The 18,521-nt window shown below is 36.1% G+C and overlaps 1 protein-coding gene across 1 annotated transcript in view; it reads left to right on the top strand.

Annotated features, from left to right (window-relative positions):
• The first annotated feature begins 5,580 nt into the window (after positions 1–5,580).
• Positions 5,581–18,521, top strand: part of LOC145720266 (disintegrin and metalloproteinase domain-containing protein 32-like) — a 27,135-nt gene continuing 14,194 nt past the window's right edge. The window contains exon 1 of the mRNA XM_081812894.1: positions 5,581–5,741. Within this exon, the coding sequence (XP_081669020.1) occupies positions 5,681–5,741 (61 nt within the window). The 5' untranslated portion in view covers positions 5,581–5,680. The remainder of the gene's footprint in view (positions 5,742–18,521) is intronic.

Raw genomic sequence — 18,521 nt, 5'->3', positions numbered from 1 at the left:
TCCCTCTCTCGCTGTGTCTGTCAAATAAATAAATAAAATCTTTAAAAAAAAATTTTTTAAGTCTGAGCAAGACAAGCAAATGGTGCTGCAGCCTTCGGTGTACATAAGATTCAGAAGCAAGGGCCTTTAAATACCCAGCGATGGCAAACCAGATGGGTAAGACCAGCCTTCCTATTAGGAACAGCTAGAGAAGCTAGACAAGGTAAGGAAATATGTGTTTGAAGGCCTGAGTGAACTATCAGGTAGGAAACGAGGAGGAAATGTGGGGCCCAGGAGAGAAAGGCAGTCCGGACATAATCCCAGCTTTTGGGGGACAGTTTTCCATCCTGGACATGTCTCCCAATTCTCAATGTGAGAACTAAGAGGCTAGGAAGCTGAGGAGAGCTTGCAACAAATTCCCAGGGCTGAGGGGGCAAGAACTGGAGCCCAGCCAAGCAGGAGGTTCCCTGGCAGTCCTCCCAGGCACTGTGTTGGGCCCCAGTGATAAGGATAAACTAGATCCTTAACTTATTTCTACAATTTTTTATGTTTGGCCCCAGTCAAAAGAGCAGACCTACAAGAAAAGAAAATGTGACTAAAACAAGAAAAGCCACAGATGATAGAAACAAACTCAGAGGGTATTACCCAGTGAGGAGCATCATCAGCCACAGACTTTAAAATGACTAATGATTATGTCATTGAACTAGTAGTTAAGATTGAGACTTTTCAGCACAGTACTACAAACTTTAATAAAAGAATCATATGGAAGTTCTAAAACTGAAAAACACAAGCACTGAAATCTTTCAGTTCTCAATGGATGGACTTAAAATCAGCAAGGAAGAACATTGATTACGATGTTTTGCAATGTATAAAGTGCATCTTACCCTTCCCACCCCCAAAAGTCCTTCAAATTGCAACTGAATTGCAACACTAAGGAGTGTTCTCCTGTATAATCTTTATTATATAATAAGAGTGCGTGGAAATCCAGCTGCGCATCAAGAGAGGAATATATAAATTGTGAGACAGATATTCACCAGGTCATGTTCTGGTGTGTTATTGGAGTAGAGGAATACTAGAATTGGATGAAGAGGGTGAGGAAGGGTATAGAGGTGAAGGACAGGTATAGAAAAGTCATAGCAGGTTTGATTCTCAGAGTGGGTGTTAGTTTTGAATGAGTTGGAATTTCAGCTTTATTTATGTAAACGGAGCTAGTGACCTCCCTTGTCTTTTACAGTTTGTCTTTTCAATTTCATGTGTTATTCCTTTTAAAAATATATAAACCAGAACCTTCATATAATATTTTTGATTATAGAATAGCATTACTTTTTGGTAGGTACTCCATTTTAGATGCTGATTGCATCCTTTAACCATTGCATATAAGATGAATAATCTCAGAATATAATGTACTCTTAAGAATTGTCAGCAATGTTAAAGATGGTGTTACATTGGGCTTTTAATGATGTAGTATTATTTTATTCAGTTGAAACACATAATTAACTGTGTTTTTTCCCCCTCACAGGCCACCTCCACCACAACCGAAAGTATCATCTCAGGGAAATTTAATTCCTGCTCGTCCTGCACCTGCACCACCTTTATATAGTTCCCTCACTTGAATTTTTTTTTTTTTTTTTTACCTTTACTTTTGCAGACATCTTCAGGGAACTGAGCTAATCCTTTTTTTTTTTCCTGATATTTTCTTGAAAAGCCTTTCTTCCTGCTGCAACTATGAATGAAAACAAAATACCATAAAACAAACTTTGCTAACACAGAAAAACAGAAATTGAGTAGTGGGAATTGAGAAATATAAGAAATGCAGTAAAGTCAGGGCATTTAGAATAACATTTCCATTTCCATCACTGAATAATAAGTCTTATTCAGTCATTCTGTGAGGTTAATGCACCAAACATGGATTATGTTATTTTAAACATGGTATTGTAATGATTCTTAAATTAAGTTTTGTCATTAAATGCTTAAATGACAAATTTTGACCTTAGTTGCCATTAATGTAGTTTCTGGTTGAACATGTGATTATCTAATATCTGTGAAAACTAATTAGCTGTCAGTAATATCTAATGTTTTTCATCTTGCACGGACTAATAATCATCATATGCTAGAATCTTGTCTATCTCATTCACTGCACAAATAAAGGAATATTCTGTCTTCAGAAGAATGTGCAAAATCCACAATTTAGATATCATCATCTTATTTTGAGAGTACAAAGTATACTAAAAGTGTGTATGTGTGTATTCACACACAGTTATTGTCTTCCTTTTTTATGATCATTCTGTGGATAAATGATTCCATGGATTCTAGGGATAGTAGAGTCTATGGGTCTATCTATGGATAATGAATATTAGAAAAATTAATTTAATAATAGAATTTCTATTATGAATCATGTTAAAGCATGGCATTCTTTTATAATAGCATTATTTTAAATAAATTAAACTTTAAGGTACGGAGTATTTAATAGAACTAATCAGATATGCTGTTGATACCTGGCTCTAACAAAGCAGGAGCTCTTATAATATCTTCAATCAAATTGAGATATCATAAAACCACTTGAGAATTTCATGAGCACTTTAAGTTTAAAATCTGAAACTTCAAAGCTTGCTATTAATATAATTTAGAATGTTTACATTTACTAAGGTGTGCTGGATCATGTCTCTGTTGTAACTAATGTTTTCAAAGAAATTAGGCTGGAGAAAAGAAGTTAGAAAAGGTTTTTCTTAGTAAAAGCAAAAAAACTAGTGAGGTGTGTAGGAGTTACTATTCTATCTGTGTAAAAAATGAATTTTTACTTCAGAAAAAATGATATGGATGGTGAAATTTTAAACACTCAAAAATTTTTCATAACCTTTCATAATAAAATTTAATAATAGGTTTATTAACTGAATTTCATTAGTTTTTCAAAAAATTTTTGTTTGTGTATATATACATATACAAATATAACATTTGCAATAAATAAAAGACTTGAAATTCTGTTTTGTGTCGCCCAGTAACTTCCTAAATACCCAGCTTTTTATAACCTTATTAATTAAAACATACTAGTTTTAGATAAAACCACTAGTCAAACTTTTACAGATATTATCTTACTAATTTTCAGACTTCTGCCGAATTGTGCACAGTGGCTTTTTTGTTTTTAAAGGAAAACAGATTAGTTTTGAAGAAGACAGATATTTCAGTTCTTTGAAGATGATACATTATTTTAACAATCTGGTATATATTAAAACTTACATATAGGATATGGGTGGACAAATACTCAGGGGCCAGGCAGTCCATAAAAAGGACAGTAGGATATAGAAATGTAGGGAAAATTTGTACTTCAGTGTATGCATTGTCTGGAGTTTAGACTCTAGAAGAGAACTCACCTTTCCTGGCTTTAGGATTCTATAATAGGAGCTATTTTACAATAGTAAAATAGTTTTATCACTGTAGATAACTGATAGCAATGTGTTCATAGACATGAAAATTCTGCCCAGCAGAGGTTCAGCTGACATCCCTCCCTTTTTTGCCTCCAATAGCACATTTATTTCAATATTCCTGATCTTTGGATTCTCCTTTGAACTGGCTGTAATACCTCACCACTTTACTCATTAATGAAGTAAACACAGTCTTTAATGTGTGTTCCTTTTAAAAAAAAGTGTAAACACTCCCAAATGATGATTCTTCATTTCAGTTTAAATCTTTGAATGAATTCATATAAGACTAAAATGTTTGTGTCTTTCTCTCATATAGTCTCAATTTTTGCAACTGTAATTCGTATCACTGAAATCTTGGTAATATTTTAACTATATAACTTAAAACTTTTCTCAGAATTCGATAAATCCTTGGATTTTTGAATATTTAGAAAGTTTTTCTAAAAGACTTTGATCAGTCTGAACTTACTGTTGTATATATTTTTTTGCATGTTTTATATGCTTTTCACTTAGGTTTTCCTTGATTTATTCTGGATTGCTGTTAAAAATTGTAAAATTTCTTAGCCATAGATGTCACTTCAAAATTTGCAAATATTAAAGGGCTTCTTTGCCATCTGCTAAAGACATTTTAATGATTAGATCAATTATATGTAACTTTGATATCACTGTTGGACCATAGGTTCACAAAATTACCTTGCTCAGGATATTGCATTTTCGCTTTCTCTCAAGCAGATGCCTGGCTCTCTAACCATATAGTTAAGCACAGTCCAGGTTTTCAAACCACAAATCAGATTTTACTAAATTCCATAAATGTTTACTGAAACTCTACCATCTTGCAGGTATCATTAGGCACTGTGATATGTAAGTTCTGGATGGTACATCTAACTCCTGTTATGGAGAGAACTAAATACACAAGAATAATATAAAGTCTGCTTAAAGGTTGAAGAAAAGAAACAATAAATAAACCAGGATTTCATTCAAAATACTTCCCACTAATTTACAAGTCTAAGTACTTACTGTAGTTATTTTCCTAATACTACGAAGCAAGATGAAACCAGCTTTTGGCTCAACTACTGCTTAGAAACAGTGTTCGTCTAGCATTGGCTGTTCTGTTGGGATACAAGCTGGGTGTAGATTTTTGTTGCCTTGTTTTTGCTCATGCTAATCCTTTTTAGGCTTAGACGGTCCTGTTGAAATCCTTTGCATCAGTAAAATCGCATCTCAACTGTCAGTTTAGATGTGGTGATTCCCTAAGTGAGCTTTTCTGTGTTCCCACCCAGCCTTTCAGTTTGTGCGTCTGCCTTTCTGTTAATTAGTATGATCGATTAATTCATTCTTTGGGATTTCAAAAGAATTAAAAAGGTAGTGCATATAGGTGGAGACTGGAGGTGAGGCCGAGAGGGAGGAGGCATTGCAGTCCCAGGGAATAAGGCGATGTTTATTCAGAAAGACCAGAAGTCAGAGTGGCCAAAGGATTGCGGATAGGAGAAAATGGGTGGCAGCTTGGGCTTGGAATTTAGAAAATTTTTCTACTGGAACATACGTACTGGAATTCTGGGTAAGAGTCTTCTCCATATCATTCACTACATAAATGAGTAAGTATTCACTGTACTGAGAAGGTATTGAACAAGAGAATGATATCACATGAATTCTAGCCAAGGGCTTGTGAAGAACCAGACTGATTGGAGGAAAAGTAGACACAGTCTGATTACTCAGTGCATTTGAGCAGTAGGTATGGGGGAAAAAAACAAAAAACAAAACCCACAGCAGATTCTTTTCAAAGATACAAAGTCTCACTTTTCCCCTTTTTGGAATCTTTTTCACACATCTGGCTATTTTTATTTTTAGAAACCCAGCTTTAGTAAATAATGAGTGTGTGCGTGCGTATAGTTTTAAATTCAGAAAGTATTGCACGATCGTCTTTTAGAACATCTGGAAGTGTGTGCTACAAAACAGCCTACAATAAATGCGTTAGTTCTTCCAGGTCCGTCAACACGAAAGGTTGGTGGGGGACCGCAACTGCGACGGCACGGGTGGCTGGATAACCCCACCTGAGCCGCGGGCTCTCTCGGTCGGGCACGCGGGATTTAGGCTGGGGGCAAGGTGGGCGCTCCCTGCAGGCGACTAGCATTCGGGGCGCTGCCTAGCCGGCGCGCCCCTGGCCACAGCGGCTTCGCGAGACCGCCGCCCCACGAGCGCGCGCGGGTGAGCGGCGGCCGAGGCGTCCTTCGAGCGCTCTCAACGGCCGCCGGCTCAGTCCACTCTCGGAGCCCAGAAGCCACACCATGCTCCGCCTAATGCTGCTGCTGCTCGCTGGGCTCGGTGGCTTGCTGGCGTCAGGACCGGGTAAGGCAGCGGAGACCCTGTTACACGGGGTCTGGGCAGACGAAGGTTTTTCTTTTCCTTCTTTCAAGGAGAACCTGCTTCGGCCAAATGGTGGCCCAACTCGATTGAATCCCCGCGGTAGCCTGGAAACCCGGCCTTTTGGGGGCGCTCTGTAGGGATAGAGAAGAGACTCCCTAGAAGGGAAAATAACTTTAATGAGCTCAAGGACAAATCTCTTTCTTTTTGAATCTAGGGTGGGGGTAGCCTTTCTTGTAGGTCTTTCATGCACTTCACAAAACTGCCCCAACGTTTCCTGCACTCAGAAGCACCCCAGAATCTTCTTGAACTCCACTCAAAACCCAAACGAAAACGAAAACAAAAGCCGTACTCTCCTCACATACCATTTGTTCCAACATAACTTGTCTGGCATACCTATGGGAATAATTTGCCCTGCAGTCAAAAAAAAAAAAAAAAAGATTCAGCGTCTGTTACGCTGAGTGACAAAGGTACATTATGGCAGGATACAAAGAACAGTATAAAGAAGCCTCAAAATTTTAAAATATATTAGGGCTGGTTTAGATGCAAACAAACATTTTAGATATGTTCTTATTTTTCTCCCCTTTTTATACACTGTTCTGAATCTTGCCATCCTGTGTCAGTGTCAGTACATGGAGTATCTTTTCTCCCCATCTGCACAGTACTCCCTTGTTTGGAGGTGCCACAGTTTATTTAGCCAGTTCTTTTATTAATAGACTTTTGGATTGTTACCAGTCTTTTTGCTGTTGCATGCTATATTAGTGACCTTGAGCTGCCATAACAAAATGCCCTAGATGGGGTGGCTTAAACAACAGAAATTTATTTTCTCACAGATCTGAAGATAGGAAGTCTGAGCCCAGGATGCCATCGGGTTGGGGATCTGGTGAGGTCTTTCTTCCTGGCTAATAGACCATGGCTTTCTTGCTATGTACTCAGATGGCCTCTTCGTGTGGGGAGAGAGAGCAAACCCTTCTTATAAGGACACTGATCCCATCCTGAGAGATCCACCTTCATGGCCACCCTTAGCCCTAATTACCTTCCAAGGGTCCCATTTCTAAATAGCATCACACTGGGGTTAGGACTTCAGCATGAAATTCTGGGGGGACACAAACCTTCACCATAACACATCATAACACACTCAGTATTTTAATGCAGTGGTTTGCAAACTTTTTGGAATTTTTCTTTACACATTAACAATTATAGAAATTCTCAAAGAGCTTTTGCTTACGTTTTGTTTATATCTGTTAATATTTGTCATTTTGGAAATTAATATAGAAATTTAAGAATTTTTATTCATTTAAAAATGACAGCAACATATCTATTATATGTAACATAAGTTACACATTTAAAAAATAACTATTTTCTGAAACAAGAAATTTAGAACACTGGCACGATTTTAGATTTTTGTAAATCTCTTTAATGTCTGGCTTAATAGATGATAGCTAGATTCTCATATCTATTTCTGCATTGAATCTGTTGCTATGTTTTATTTGAAGTATATGAAGAAAATCCAGCTTATATAGTTGGAAAAGGGAGGAATATTTTAATAACCTTTTCAGATAATTACCAGTATTCTTTGGATACTACATCAATACTTGATAAATGGTAAAAGTTAGTTGCAATATGCAATAAAAACATATCAATGAACTTTTCAAAATATGTTCTATTAAGAATTCATGGAATCGGGCACCTGGGTGGCTCAGTTGGTTAAGCGACTGCCTTCGGCTCAGGTCATGATCCTGGAGTCCCTGGATCGAGTCCCGCATCGGGCTCCCTGCTCGGCAGGGAGTCTGCTTCTCCCTCTGACCCTAACCCCTCTCATGTGCTCTCTCTCAAATAAATAAATAAAATCTTAAAAAAAAAAAAAAAGAATTCATGGGATCTTGAACGTTGGATTTTTTACTCATGAGTTTTTTTTTAATGCAGTACCTTTGTTTTTTAATTTTTAATTTTTTTTAAAGATTTTATTTATTTATTTGACAGAGAGATACATAGCAAGAGAGGGAACACAAGCAGGGGGAGTGGGAGAGGGAGAAGCAGGCTTCCCGCAGAGCAGGGAGCCCGACGCAGGGCTCGGTCCCAGGACCCTGGGATCATGACCTGAGCCAAAGGCAGATGCCCAACGACTGAGCCACCCAGGCGTCCTTAATTTTTAATTATAGTAAAATGCACATTGGGGCGCCTGGGTGGCTCAGTTGGTTAAGCGACTGCTTTCGGCTCAGGTCATGATCCTGGAGTCCCGGGATCGAGTCCCGCATCGGGCTCCCTGCTCAGCAGGGAGTCTGCTTCTCCCTCTCCCGCTCCCCCCTCTTGTGCTCTCTCTCTCTCTCTCTAAAATTAAAAAAAAAATGCACATAACATAAAATTTATCATCTTAACAATTTTTTAAAAAATGAATAAGCTTTATTTTTTTAGAGTGTTTTAGGTTCATAGCAAAATTAAGAGGAAGGTACGGAGATTCCCCATACACACCATCCTCACACATGCACCCCCTCTGCTATTGACATCCCACACATTTGTTACATTTGGTACTTTGTTAAAATCGATGATCCTACAGTGACACATTATTATCACCCAGAGTCCATAGTTTACCTAGGATTCACTCTGCCTGTTGTACATTCTTTGGATTTGACAAACGTATCGTGACATGTATCCACTATTGTGGTATATAGAGTAGTTTCAGTGTCTTAAAAATCCTCTGTGCTCAGCCTATTCATCCTTCCCTCTCCCCTAACTCCCAACAACACCGACTTTTTTCTGTCTCTGTAGTTTTGCTTTTTCTAGAATGTCATGTAGTTGGAATCATTCAGTATGTAGCCTATTCAGACTGGCTTTTTTCACTTAGAAATATACATTTAAGGTTCTTCCATGTCTTTTCATGGCTTGTTTATCTTACTTCTTTTTAGCACTAAGTATTATTTCATTATCTAGATGTACCAGTTTATCCATTCACCTACTGAAGGATATCTTGGTTGCTTGCAAGTTTTGGCAGTTATGGATAAAGCTGTTAGAAACATCTGTGTGCAGGTTTTTTGTTTGGACAAAAGTTTTCAACTCCTTTGTGTAAATACCAAGGGGTGGGATTGTTGAATTATATGGTAAGAGTATGTTTAGTTTTGTAAGAAACTGCCAAGCTATCTTCCACAGTGGTTTTATCATTTTTGATATAATTCACCAACAGTGAAGGAGAGTTCCTGTTGCCTCCCATCCTTGCCAGCTTTAGGTGTAGTCAGTGTTATGGATTTTGGTTATTTTAATGGGTATGTAATGGTATCTCATTTTAATTTGCAGTTATCTAGTGACATATGATATAAAGCATCTTTTCATCTTCTTAATATGCCATCTCTCTCTCTCTCTCTCTATTTTTTTTGATGAGGTGTCTGTTCAGGTGTTTTGCCCATTTTTAAATTGGGTTCTTCATTTTCTTATTGTTGAGTTTTAAGAGTTCTGTGTATATTTTGGATGAACAATCTTTTATCAGATATGCCTTTTGCAGATATTTTCTCCCAGTCTGTGGTCTGTGACTTGTCTTCTTATTCTCTTGACATTGTCTTTTGCAGAGCAGAAGTTTTTCATTTTAATGAGGTACAGCTTATCATTTGTTTCTTCATGCATTATGGGTGTTTTATCTAAAAAATTATTGCCATACCTAATCATAATTTGCATTTTACGTTTAGGTCTGTGATCCATTTGGGGTTGATTTTTGTGAAGTGTGTAAAGTCTGTGTCAGATTTTTTTTTTTTTGCATGTGGAAATTCACTTGTCCCAACACTGTTTGTTGCAAAGGTTATCTGCTCTTTTGTATTGCCTTTGCTCTCTTATCAAAGATCAGTTGACTGTATTTATGTAGGGTTTTTTTCTGGACTCTTTATTCTGTTTGATTGATCTATTTGTCTATTCTTTCACTGGTACCACACTTTTTTGATTACTGTAGCTTTATAACAAGTCATTTAGTCAGATAGTGGCAGTCTCAACTTTATTCTTCTCCTTCAGTATTGAATTTGCTATTCTGGGTCTTTTGCCTCTTTGTATAAACTTTAGAATAAATGAGTTAATGGGATTTTGATTAAGATTGTATTGAATCTATAGAGCCAAGTTGAGAAGAACTGGCCTTTTGACAGTATTGAGTTGTACTCTCCATGAAGATGCACTAATCTAAGTATTTCATTTTTTTGGATGCTCATATAAATGACATTGTGTTTTAAGTTTCAAATTCTACTTGTTCCTTGCTGATGTGTAGGAAAGCGATTGACTTTTATTTATTAGCCTGTTTTCCTGAAAACTTGCTATCTTAACCATTTTTAAGTGTATAGGTCAGTAGTGTTAAGTACATCGACATTATTGTGTAACCTATCTCGAGAGCCTATTTATCTTGCAAAATGGAAGTACTATACCCATTATACAACAGCTTATAAATTGTGATAAAATATACATAACATAAAATTTACCATTTGAACTATTTTTTTCCCTGATTTTTACAGTTTATTGCCTTTTAAGTAGAAACTAATTAAGGAAAATATATTGTTTCCCCTTTATTTTTGTAGATTTTTTCTAGCTCTACCAGTGAGTTTTATACTTTCAGATGTTTCGTGTTATTAATTAGTATCCTTTTGTTTCAGCACGAAGAGCTCTCTTTAACAGTTCTTATAAGACGGGTCTAGTAATGATGAACTCCTTTAGCTTTTGTTTGTCTAGTCTGCTGTTGAACCCCTCTACTGAAATTTTCAGTTAATTTATTGTATTTTTCAGCTCTGTGATTTCTGCTCGGTACTCATTTTAACCATTTTTAGGTGTAAGGCTTAATGGCATCGAGTACATTCATGTTGTTGTGCAGCCATCACCACCAGCCATCTCCAGAATTGTTTTCATCTTCCCAAGCTGAAACTCAGTACCCATTAAACACTAACTCCTCATTCCCCTCTCCCCTCAGCTTATGGAAACCACCGTTCTACTTTATGTCTCTGTGCATATTAGGTACCTCATATAACTGGAATTGTGGAGTATTTATCTTCTGGTGACTGGTTTATTTCACTTAGCGTGACTCCCTCAATATTCATCTATGTTGTAGCATGTGTCAGAATTTTCTCCTTTTTAAGGCTGAGTAATATTCTGTTGTGTGGAATATAAATGGATAAATATATATTTCATTTTGTTTATCTATTCATCTATAGATGGATATTTGGGTTGCATCTTCTTTTGGGACATTATGAATAATGCTGCCATGAACATATATGGGCATGTACTTGTTTGAGTCCCTATTTTCATTTCTTTTGCATATATATTCAGAAGAGGAGTTGCTGAATCATATGGTAATTCTATTTTTAATTTTTCTGAGGAACTGTCACACTGTTTTTCATAGTGGCTACACAATTTTACATTCCTACCAGCAGAGTACAGAGGTTCCAAATTTCCACATTCTTTCCAACACGTTATTTTTATTTTATTTTTAAATGATTATAGTCTTCCTAGTGGATATATCATGGTATCTCCTTTTGGCTATGATTTGCATTCTCCCAATGATTAGTGATGTTGAGCATCTTTTCATGTGCTTATTGACCCTTTGTGTATCTTTGGAGAAATGAGTGTTCAAATCTGTTTTTAAAATTTGTTGTTCTTTTTGTTGTCAAGCTGTGCGAGTTCTTTTTATATTCTGGATGCTAGACCTATTTCAGAGAAATGATTTGCAAATATCTTTTCTCATTCAGTAGGCTGTCTTTACTTTCTTGTGAGTGTCCTTTGATTCACAAAAACAAAAGTTTTTAATTTTAATGAAATCTAATATATGTATTTTTTTCTTAACATTGCTCGTGTTTTTGGTGTCATATCTAAGAATCCATTGCCAAATCTATAATCATGAAGATTTATTCTTCTAATAATTTTATTGTTTTATCTCTTAAATTTATGTTGTTGATCCATTTTAAGTTAATTTTTATATATGGTGTGAGGGAGAGTTCCAACTTCATTCTTTTGCATTCATTCTGGTTTATTTTTATTAACCATATCCTGTTTCTGTTTATTCCTATTTTTTTTTAAAGATTTTATTTATTTATTTGACAGAGAGAGACACAGGAAGAGAGACGGAACACAAGCAGGGGGAGTGGGAGAGGGAGAAGCAGGCTTCCCGCCGAGCAGGGAGCCTGATGCTGATGCGGGGCTTGATCCCAGGACCCTGGGATCATGACCTGAGCTGAAGGCAGATGCTTAACAACTGAGCCATCCAGGCGCCCTGCTTCTGTTTATTCCTAATAATGCTTTTGCCCCATTGAAATCTATTTGTGCTAGTATTAACATAGCTACATCAACTTTCCTTTGACTAATATTTGCTGTAAGTATATATTTTCCCTCCTTTTTTGTGACAGATTCCTCAGTGCTCACTGAGTATCTACTTTTGCCTACCTTTCTTGGCCTTTTTCCAAACTATCTCTTGCTCATGAGGTTAAGAAGAAATGATGTGTGTAATTTTTGGATCAAGACAATTAAGAGTTGGTCTCCTTCTTCCATCTCTCTTTTCTGGTGCCACAGTCATCTTTGAAGCCATGAGCTGAGTTTATGGTGTTACCAGTTGGAGGGAGCCTGGATCTTTGAGTCACTCCTTCAATGAAACCTCCTGGTGACCCTCATCAGACTTTACATGAAAAACAAATAAGCTTTTACTGTGTTAAGTCACCAAGACTTCAGTATTTTACTTATTACCATTCTATAGCCTGGTCAGCCTAAGTTGACTAATATAGAAATTGGAACTTTTAAGTGGTGTGCTGTCATAACAAACTTAAAATAGACGTGTTTGAGCTGCTGGGCAATGAATGGTGGGTAATGGATGATAGATCACAAAAAATTGAAACCAACTGGAAGTTACAAAACATTTCATAAAGTTGTATTTCATAAAGTTATAGTTAAACTGTATGATTGCATTCTACAGAAGTTAGATAACAGAATGTTATCTTTCTGCAGTGGAGGTCAGTGTAATTACTCAAGTTTGGCAAAGTGGTAAGAGAAGGAGATAATCTCAGGGAACAATTGGCCAGTTTGCAGAAAGAAATGATAGGGAATAAATCCAGAAATTTGGGGCCTTTCAGGATTTTAAAAGGTGACTGATTCCACATTCCAAATAGTAAGAAATGGAATTTAAAAAGGTTTGAACACCAGTGCATCAGTAAAACTCTCAATTAGATAAAATTACTCAGGGCAGAGCTCTAATTAAGGGTATGGGCATATATTTTTCTAGATAGACTCAAGGCTGCCATCATTAAGTTGAAAGAGGGAGAGAGAGAAAGAGAGATGGGAGGGGAGGAAGGGAGAAATAAGAGTTAGGCAAAGAAATTAGAGAAGACAGAAAATATTTGCAAATCATTTGTCTGAAAGGGGCCAAGTATCCAAAATATAAAAGACATAGAAATAAAGCAGATTTGAAAATTATGACTTTAAAAAGTTTTGTATGTGTATAACTTATATTGAAAGCAACTAGATGAGGAACTACTAAGTTTTTGAAGGTAGTATATTAGCAAAGGAATTTCAAACTCAGATTAAAAAAGCTTTTGACTATTTAAGAATTAAAATAGCCCTTGGGCCCTGAAATTTCCAGATCTACGTAGGTAGTAAACTGGAAAATCCATTCAGCTCTCAAGGAAGGTATATTTGTATTTAAATCTATTATGGTATTTTATGCTTTCTATGTATTATGCTTTTTATATGAGAACATTTAAAAAAATCTCATTTCCTGTCTTATGTGTTTTGTATTTCTAATTGTAATGTAACAAAGTCCCAAGTTAAGAATATAATTTCTTCCAAAAAAGACAATGACCATAGAAAGTTGTCAGACACCACCCTCATCTTCTTACATATTATTGTTATTTAGTATTTAGTGCCACTTTTATTTATTGTTTCCGAAATTAGTCATCATCTCTATTACTGTTTACTCAGTCAAGTTTGCTTAGATTTATCCACTGTTTACTGCTTTCTTTGCTTACTTTGTTTCTAGCACTTCTTTGTTTTTTAGACATTTCATAAGAATTCTGAGTGGCAAAATGTCTGCGGTTGACTTGAAAATATCTTTATATCTCCCTCACTCTTGAATGACAGTTTAGCTTGGTATGGAATTTCAGGTTGACAGTTATTTTTCCAATAGCACTTTGAAGATATCACTCCATTGCTATTTGTCCTCTACTTTTTTTTTTAAAATTTTAATTATGGAAATTTCAAATAAATACAAAAGTAGAGGGGTATAAAGAACTCACCTTCAATAGTTATAAACTCCTGGCCAGTTCTTTTTCTTTTTATGTTCCTCACCACTTCCTCTGTTCCATTATTTGGAGCAAATTATAGACATATCGTTTCATCTCTAAATACTCCAGTATGTATTGCTAAATGACAAAAAGATACTTTTGAAATATAACCACAGGATCGTGATCACACCTTAAAATTTAACAATTTCTTATATCATCCAAATTCCAGTCAGTTCAAATTTTATTTATTTCATTTTAAAATTTTTATTTAATTTCTTAAAAAAGATTTTATTTATTTGAGAGAGAGAAGGAGAGAACAAGAGAGAAGGAGAGTACGGGGTGGGGGGACAAGGGGAGAGGGAGAAGCCGACTCGATCCCAGGATCAGGACCTGAGCCAAAGGCAGACGCTTAACTGACTGACCCACCCAGATGCCCCCAATTTTATTTTTTTTAAACTGAAGTATACTTGACACATAACATCCTATTAATGTCAGGTGTGCATCATAGTGATTCAATGTTTTTATACACTACAAAATGATCTCCACAATAAGTCTGGTTACCATACAAATTTATTAAAATATGATTGACTATATTCCCTATGCTGTACATTACATTGCCATGACTTATTTATTTTATAACTGGAAGTTTGTACCTCTTAATGTCCTTCATCTATTTCCCCCCACCCAATCCATCCCGTTCCCCTCTGTTAATGAACAGTTTGTTACCTGTATCTATGAGTCTGTTTCTGTTTTGTTTTTTCTTTTGTTTTGTTTTGTTTTTTAGATTCCACATACAAGTGAAATCATGTGGTATTTATCTTTCTCCATCTGACATATTTCACTTAGCATAATACCCTCTAGGTCCATCTATGTTGTCACAATGGCAAGATTTCCTTCTTTGTGATTGCTGAGTAATGTTCCATTGTGTAATGTTCTTTATCCATTCAACTATTGATGGGCACTTTGTTTGCTTCCATATCTTACCTATTGTAAATTATGCTGCTGTGAACATAAGGGTGCATATATCTTTTCTTCGAATTGGTGTTTTGTTTTCTTTGGCTAAATACCCAGAAATGGAATCACTGCATCATATGGTAGCTCTAGTTTTCATTTTTTGAGGACTTCCATACTCTTTTCCAGTGGCTACACTAACTTACATTCCCACCAACAGTGTACGAGGGTTTCCTTTTCTCCACATCCTTGCCAACACTATTTTTTGTCTTTTTGATCTCATTATAGTTTTGATTTGTATTTCCCTGATGATTAATGATGTTAAACATCTTTTCATGGGCCTCTTGGCCATCTGTATGTTTTCTTTGGAGTAATGTGTATTTAAGTCCTCTGCCCATTTCTTAGTTGGGTTGTTCATTTGGGGTGTTTTTAGATATTAAGTTGTGTGAGTTCTTTGGATATTAACTTTTGGATATTTTGGATATTAACCCCTTATCAGATGTATGATTTACAAAATCTCTCATTCAATAGCTTGCCTTTTCATTTTGTTGATGGTTTCCTTTGCTGTACAAGTTTTTTAGTTTGATGTAATCCCATTATTTATTTTTAGTTTTTTTTTTTTTTTTAAGATTTTATTTATTTGACAGAGAGAGCACAAGCAGAGGGAGAGAGAGGGAGAAGCAGGTTCCCTGCTGAGCAAGGAGCCCGATGTGGGACTCGATCCCAGGACCCTGGGATCATGACCTGGGCCGAAGGCAGCCGCTTAACCGACTGAGCCACCCAGGCGTCCCTATTTTTAGTTTTTTTTGCCCTTCCTTGAAGAGGCTGATCCAAAAAAAATATTGCTAAGACTGATGTCAAAGAGCTTACTGCCTACTTTTTCTTGTAGGAGTTTAATGGTTTCAGGTTATATATTCAAGTTTTTAATCCATTTTGAATTTATATTTGTATATGGTGTGAGATAATGGTCCAGTTTCATTCCAGAATTCCAGAATAATTTTCTCTTAGATGATGTATTAATATTATTGTTGCTGTAACAGGTTACCACAAATTTAGTGGCTTAAACAATACAAATTTATTATCTTACAGTTTGTAAAATGGGTCTCCTTGGGCTAAAATCAAGGCCTTGGCAGTGCTGTGTTCCTTCTGCAGGCTGTAGTAGACAACCTGTTTCCTTGCCTTTTCCAGATTCTAATGGCTGTTTGCATTCTTTGGCTGGGCCCCCTTCCTCCCACCTTCAAAGCTAGGAGCATTGGGCTGAGTTCTTTTCACACTACCATCTTTCTGGTTCTCTCTTCAGCCCCATTCATCTTCTTTTAAGGACTCTTGTGATTAAATTAAGACCACATGGATAATACAAGATAAATTCCCTATTTTAAGGTCAGCTTATTGGCAACCCTAATATACTTTGCTATGTAACCTGACATATTCACAGGTTCTGGTGATTAGGGTATGGACATCTTTGAGAGGAATTATTATTCCCCTTACCACAGACAGTGAGATGTTAGGGTCTAGGAAGAAGTAAAACTAAAAGTGATAAATACCTGAGGCAGTAAGGATGGTGAAGGTACATTGCTCTCACTGTCAAGTGAGAATGCAAACTTGCTCCTGGAATTCTCTGCTTATTGGGATAGAGAAAACACCTTTTTCTATCAGGGATTACATGCAGGTGCCAATGCCTGTGTTGCTTTGCTTCAGTAAAGAGACTATGTTTAGAACAATATTTGTTATTGCAGTCACCACCTGATTAAACTTAAGACAACTCATTGTCATTATTGCTTATCATCAGCACAAATCAAACAAACAAAATAGGAAAGTAATAGGATTCACTGCTCTTTATTTTTTTTAAATTTTTTTATTGTTATGTTAATCACCATACATTACATCATTAGTTTTAGATGTAGTGTTCCATGATTCGTTGTTTGTGCATAACACCCAGTGCTCCATGCAGAACGTGCCCTCTTTAATACCCATCACCAGGCTAACCCATCCTCCCACCCCCCTCCCCTCTAGAACCCTCAGTTTGTTTTTCAGAGTCCATTGTCTCTCGTGGTTCGTCTCCCCCTCGGATTTCCCCTCCTTCGTTCTTCCCCTCCTGCTATCTTCTTCTTCTTCTTTTTTTTTTTCCTTAACATATATTGCATTATTTGTTTCAGAGGTACAGATCTGTGGAAATCCCTGCTCTTTGTATTTCAATTCTTCTCAGGGTTGGACTGCCTTCTGGATTTAGAAATACTTGGTTTAATGTTTTGGTGATGGTGCATATGATATTCAGAGATTTCTATTTGGCCCTCCCTACCATAATAATCCTCATTATATGGGTCAGGGAGGCAAATTGGGGATTCTATAAGATATTGATTATATCTGTTTTCACATACTGTTCCGTAATTGGGCAAATTATGATAGGATGCATTTGAGGACCCATGAGTAAACTCAGATTTGATCCTAAATTTCATGTATCACCAGTCTTCTTGTAAGCACACATCTTCTCCTGAAACGAACCACAGTTATATTTTAGGTCCTCTAAAATAAGTATTAGCTTAGAGCAAGTGTTTAATATTCCATACAAGGTCTGAGTTATTGGGTTTTGATTTTGCAGATCCAATCTGAAGATTTTTCTTTTAGTTGGTTATTTCATTCTGCTTACATTTGTTGATAAGACTGAGATTTTTGATCTCACAGCTTCTTAATTATGTCATACTTTTCTAACTTCATACTTTTGGTAAAGTCTTTCACTGTAAAAATCTGACTTTTGGCTTATTTTCTGGGTGACTTTGTGTATGTTCTCTTAATTTGGAATATTTTTAGTGTTTACATAATAGATTAAATTTTTTATTTAGGCAGTAATAGTGATTCCTCACTGTAATTTGAAAATTTAGTATCTTACTACTTCCCACTTCCTGCTTTCCCCTTTATTGTATGACTGTGGTTATTTTAAATCTTAATTCTTCTATACTGTTATGCCATTGAACAATATGTTTCTACTTCTACCACTTGATTTTCAGCTTTAATCACAATTCTTTTTGGACCACATTGCTGTAAATTTAAGGAAATCAGTATGCACATATAGTATTCCTCTTTTGTTGTACTGCCTGACATTATTATAGATGTTATTATGTCTATATCATTTGCACTCTATTAAATAACTATAGTTCTCAAAGTTGTTTTAGGCTTATTCTATATTTAAATTTATTTAATACCCACTACTAAAATTTTACTTTAACTCTACTGATATCTTCATTGGAAGAAGTTTCTCTGCCTTTGGTGACAGGGACATTGAGCTACTTCCTTAACGTTTTTGCTTGTGAATACTTCTCCTTTGCCTCTATATTTGAATGAAAGTTTTGCTGGGTATGAAATTCCAGGTTTTTCACACTTCTTTTCTTGAAGATTTTTTTTTGATTGATTGATTTATTTATTTTTCTTGTAGTTTTTAATTTTATTATGTTATGTTAGTCACCATACAATACATCATTAGTTTTTGATGTAGTGATCCACGATCCATTGTTTTCGTATAACACCCAGTGCTCCACGCATTACGTGCCCTCCTTAATACCCATCACCGGGCTAACCAATCCCCCCTCCCCCCTCC

The sequence above is a fragment of the Leptonychotes weddellii genome, chromosome 2 (assembly GCF_054177405.1).
Source record: "Leptonychotes weddellii isolate Sample4059 chromosome 2, ASM5417740v2, whole genome shotgun sequence".
Classification (NCBI taxonomy): Eukaryota; Metazoa; Chordata; class Mammalia; order Carnivora; family Phocidae; genus Leptonychotes; species Leptonychotes weddellii.
This window is presented reverse-complemented; position numbering and strand designations above follow the sequence as displayed.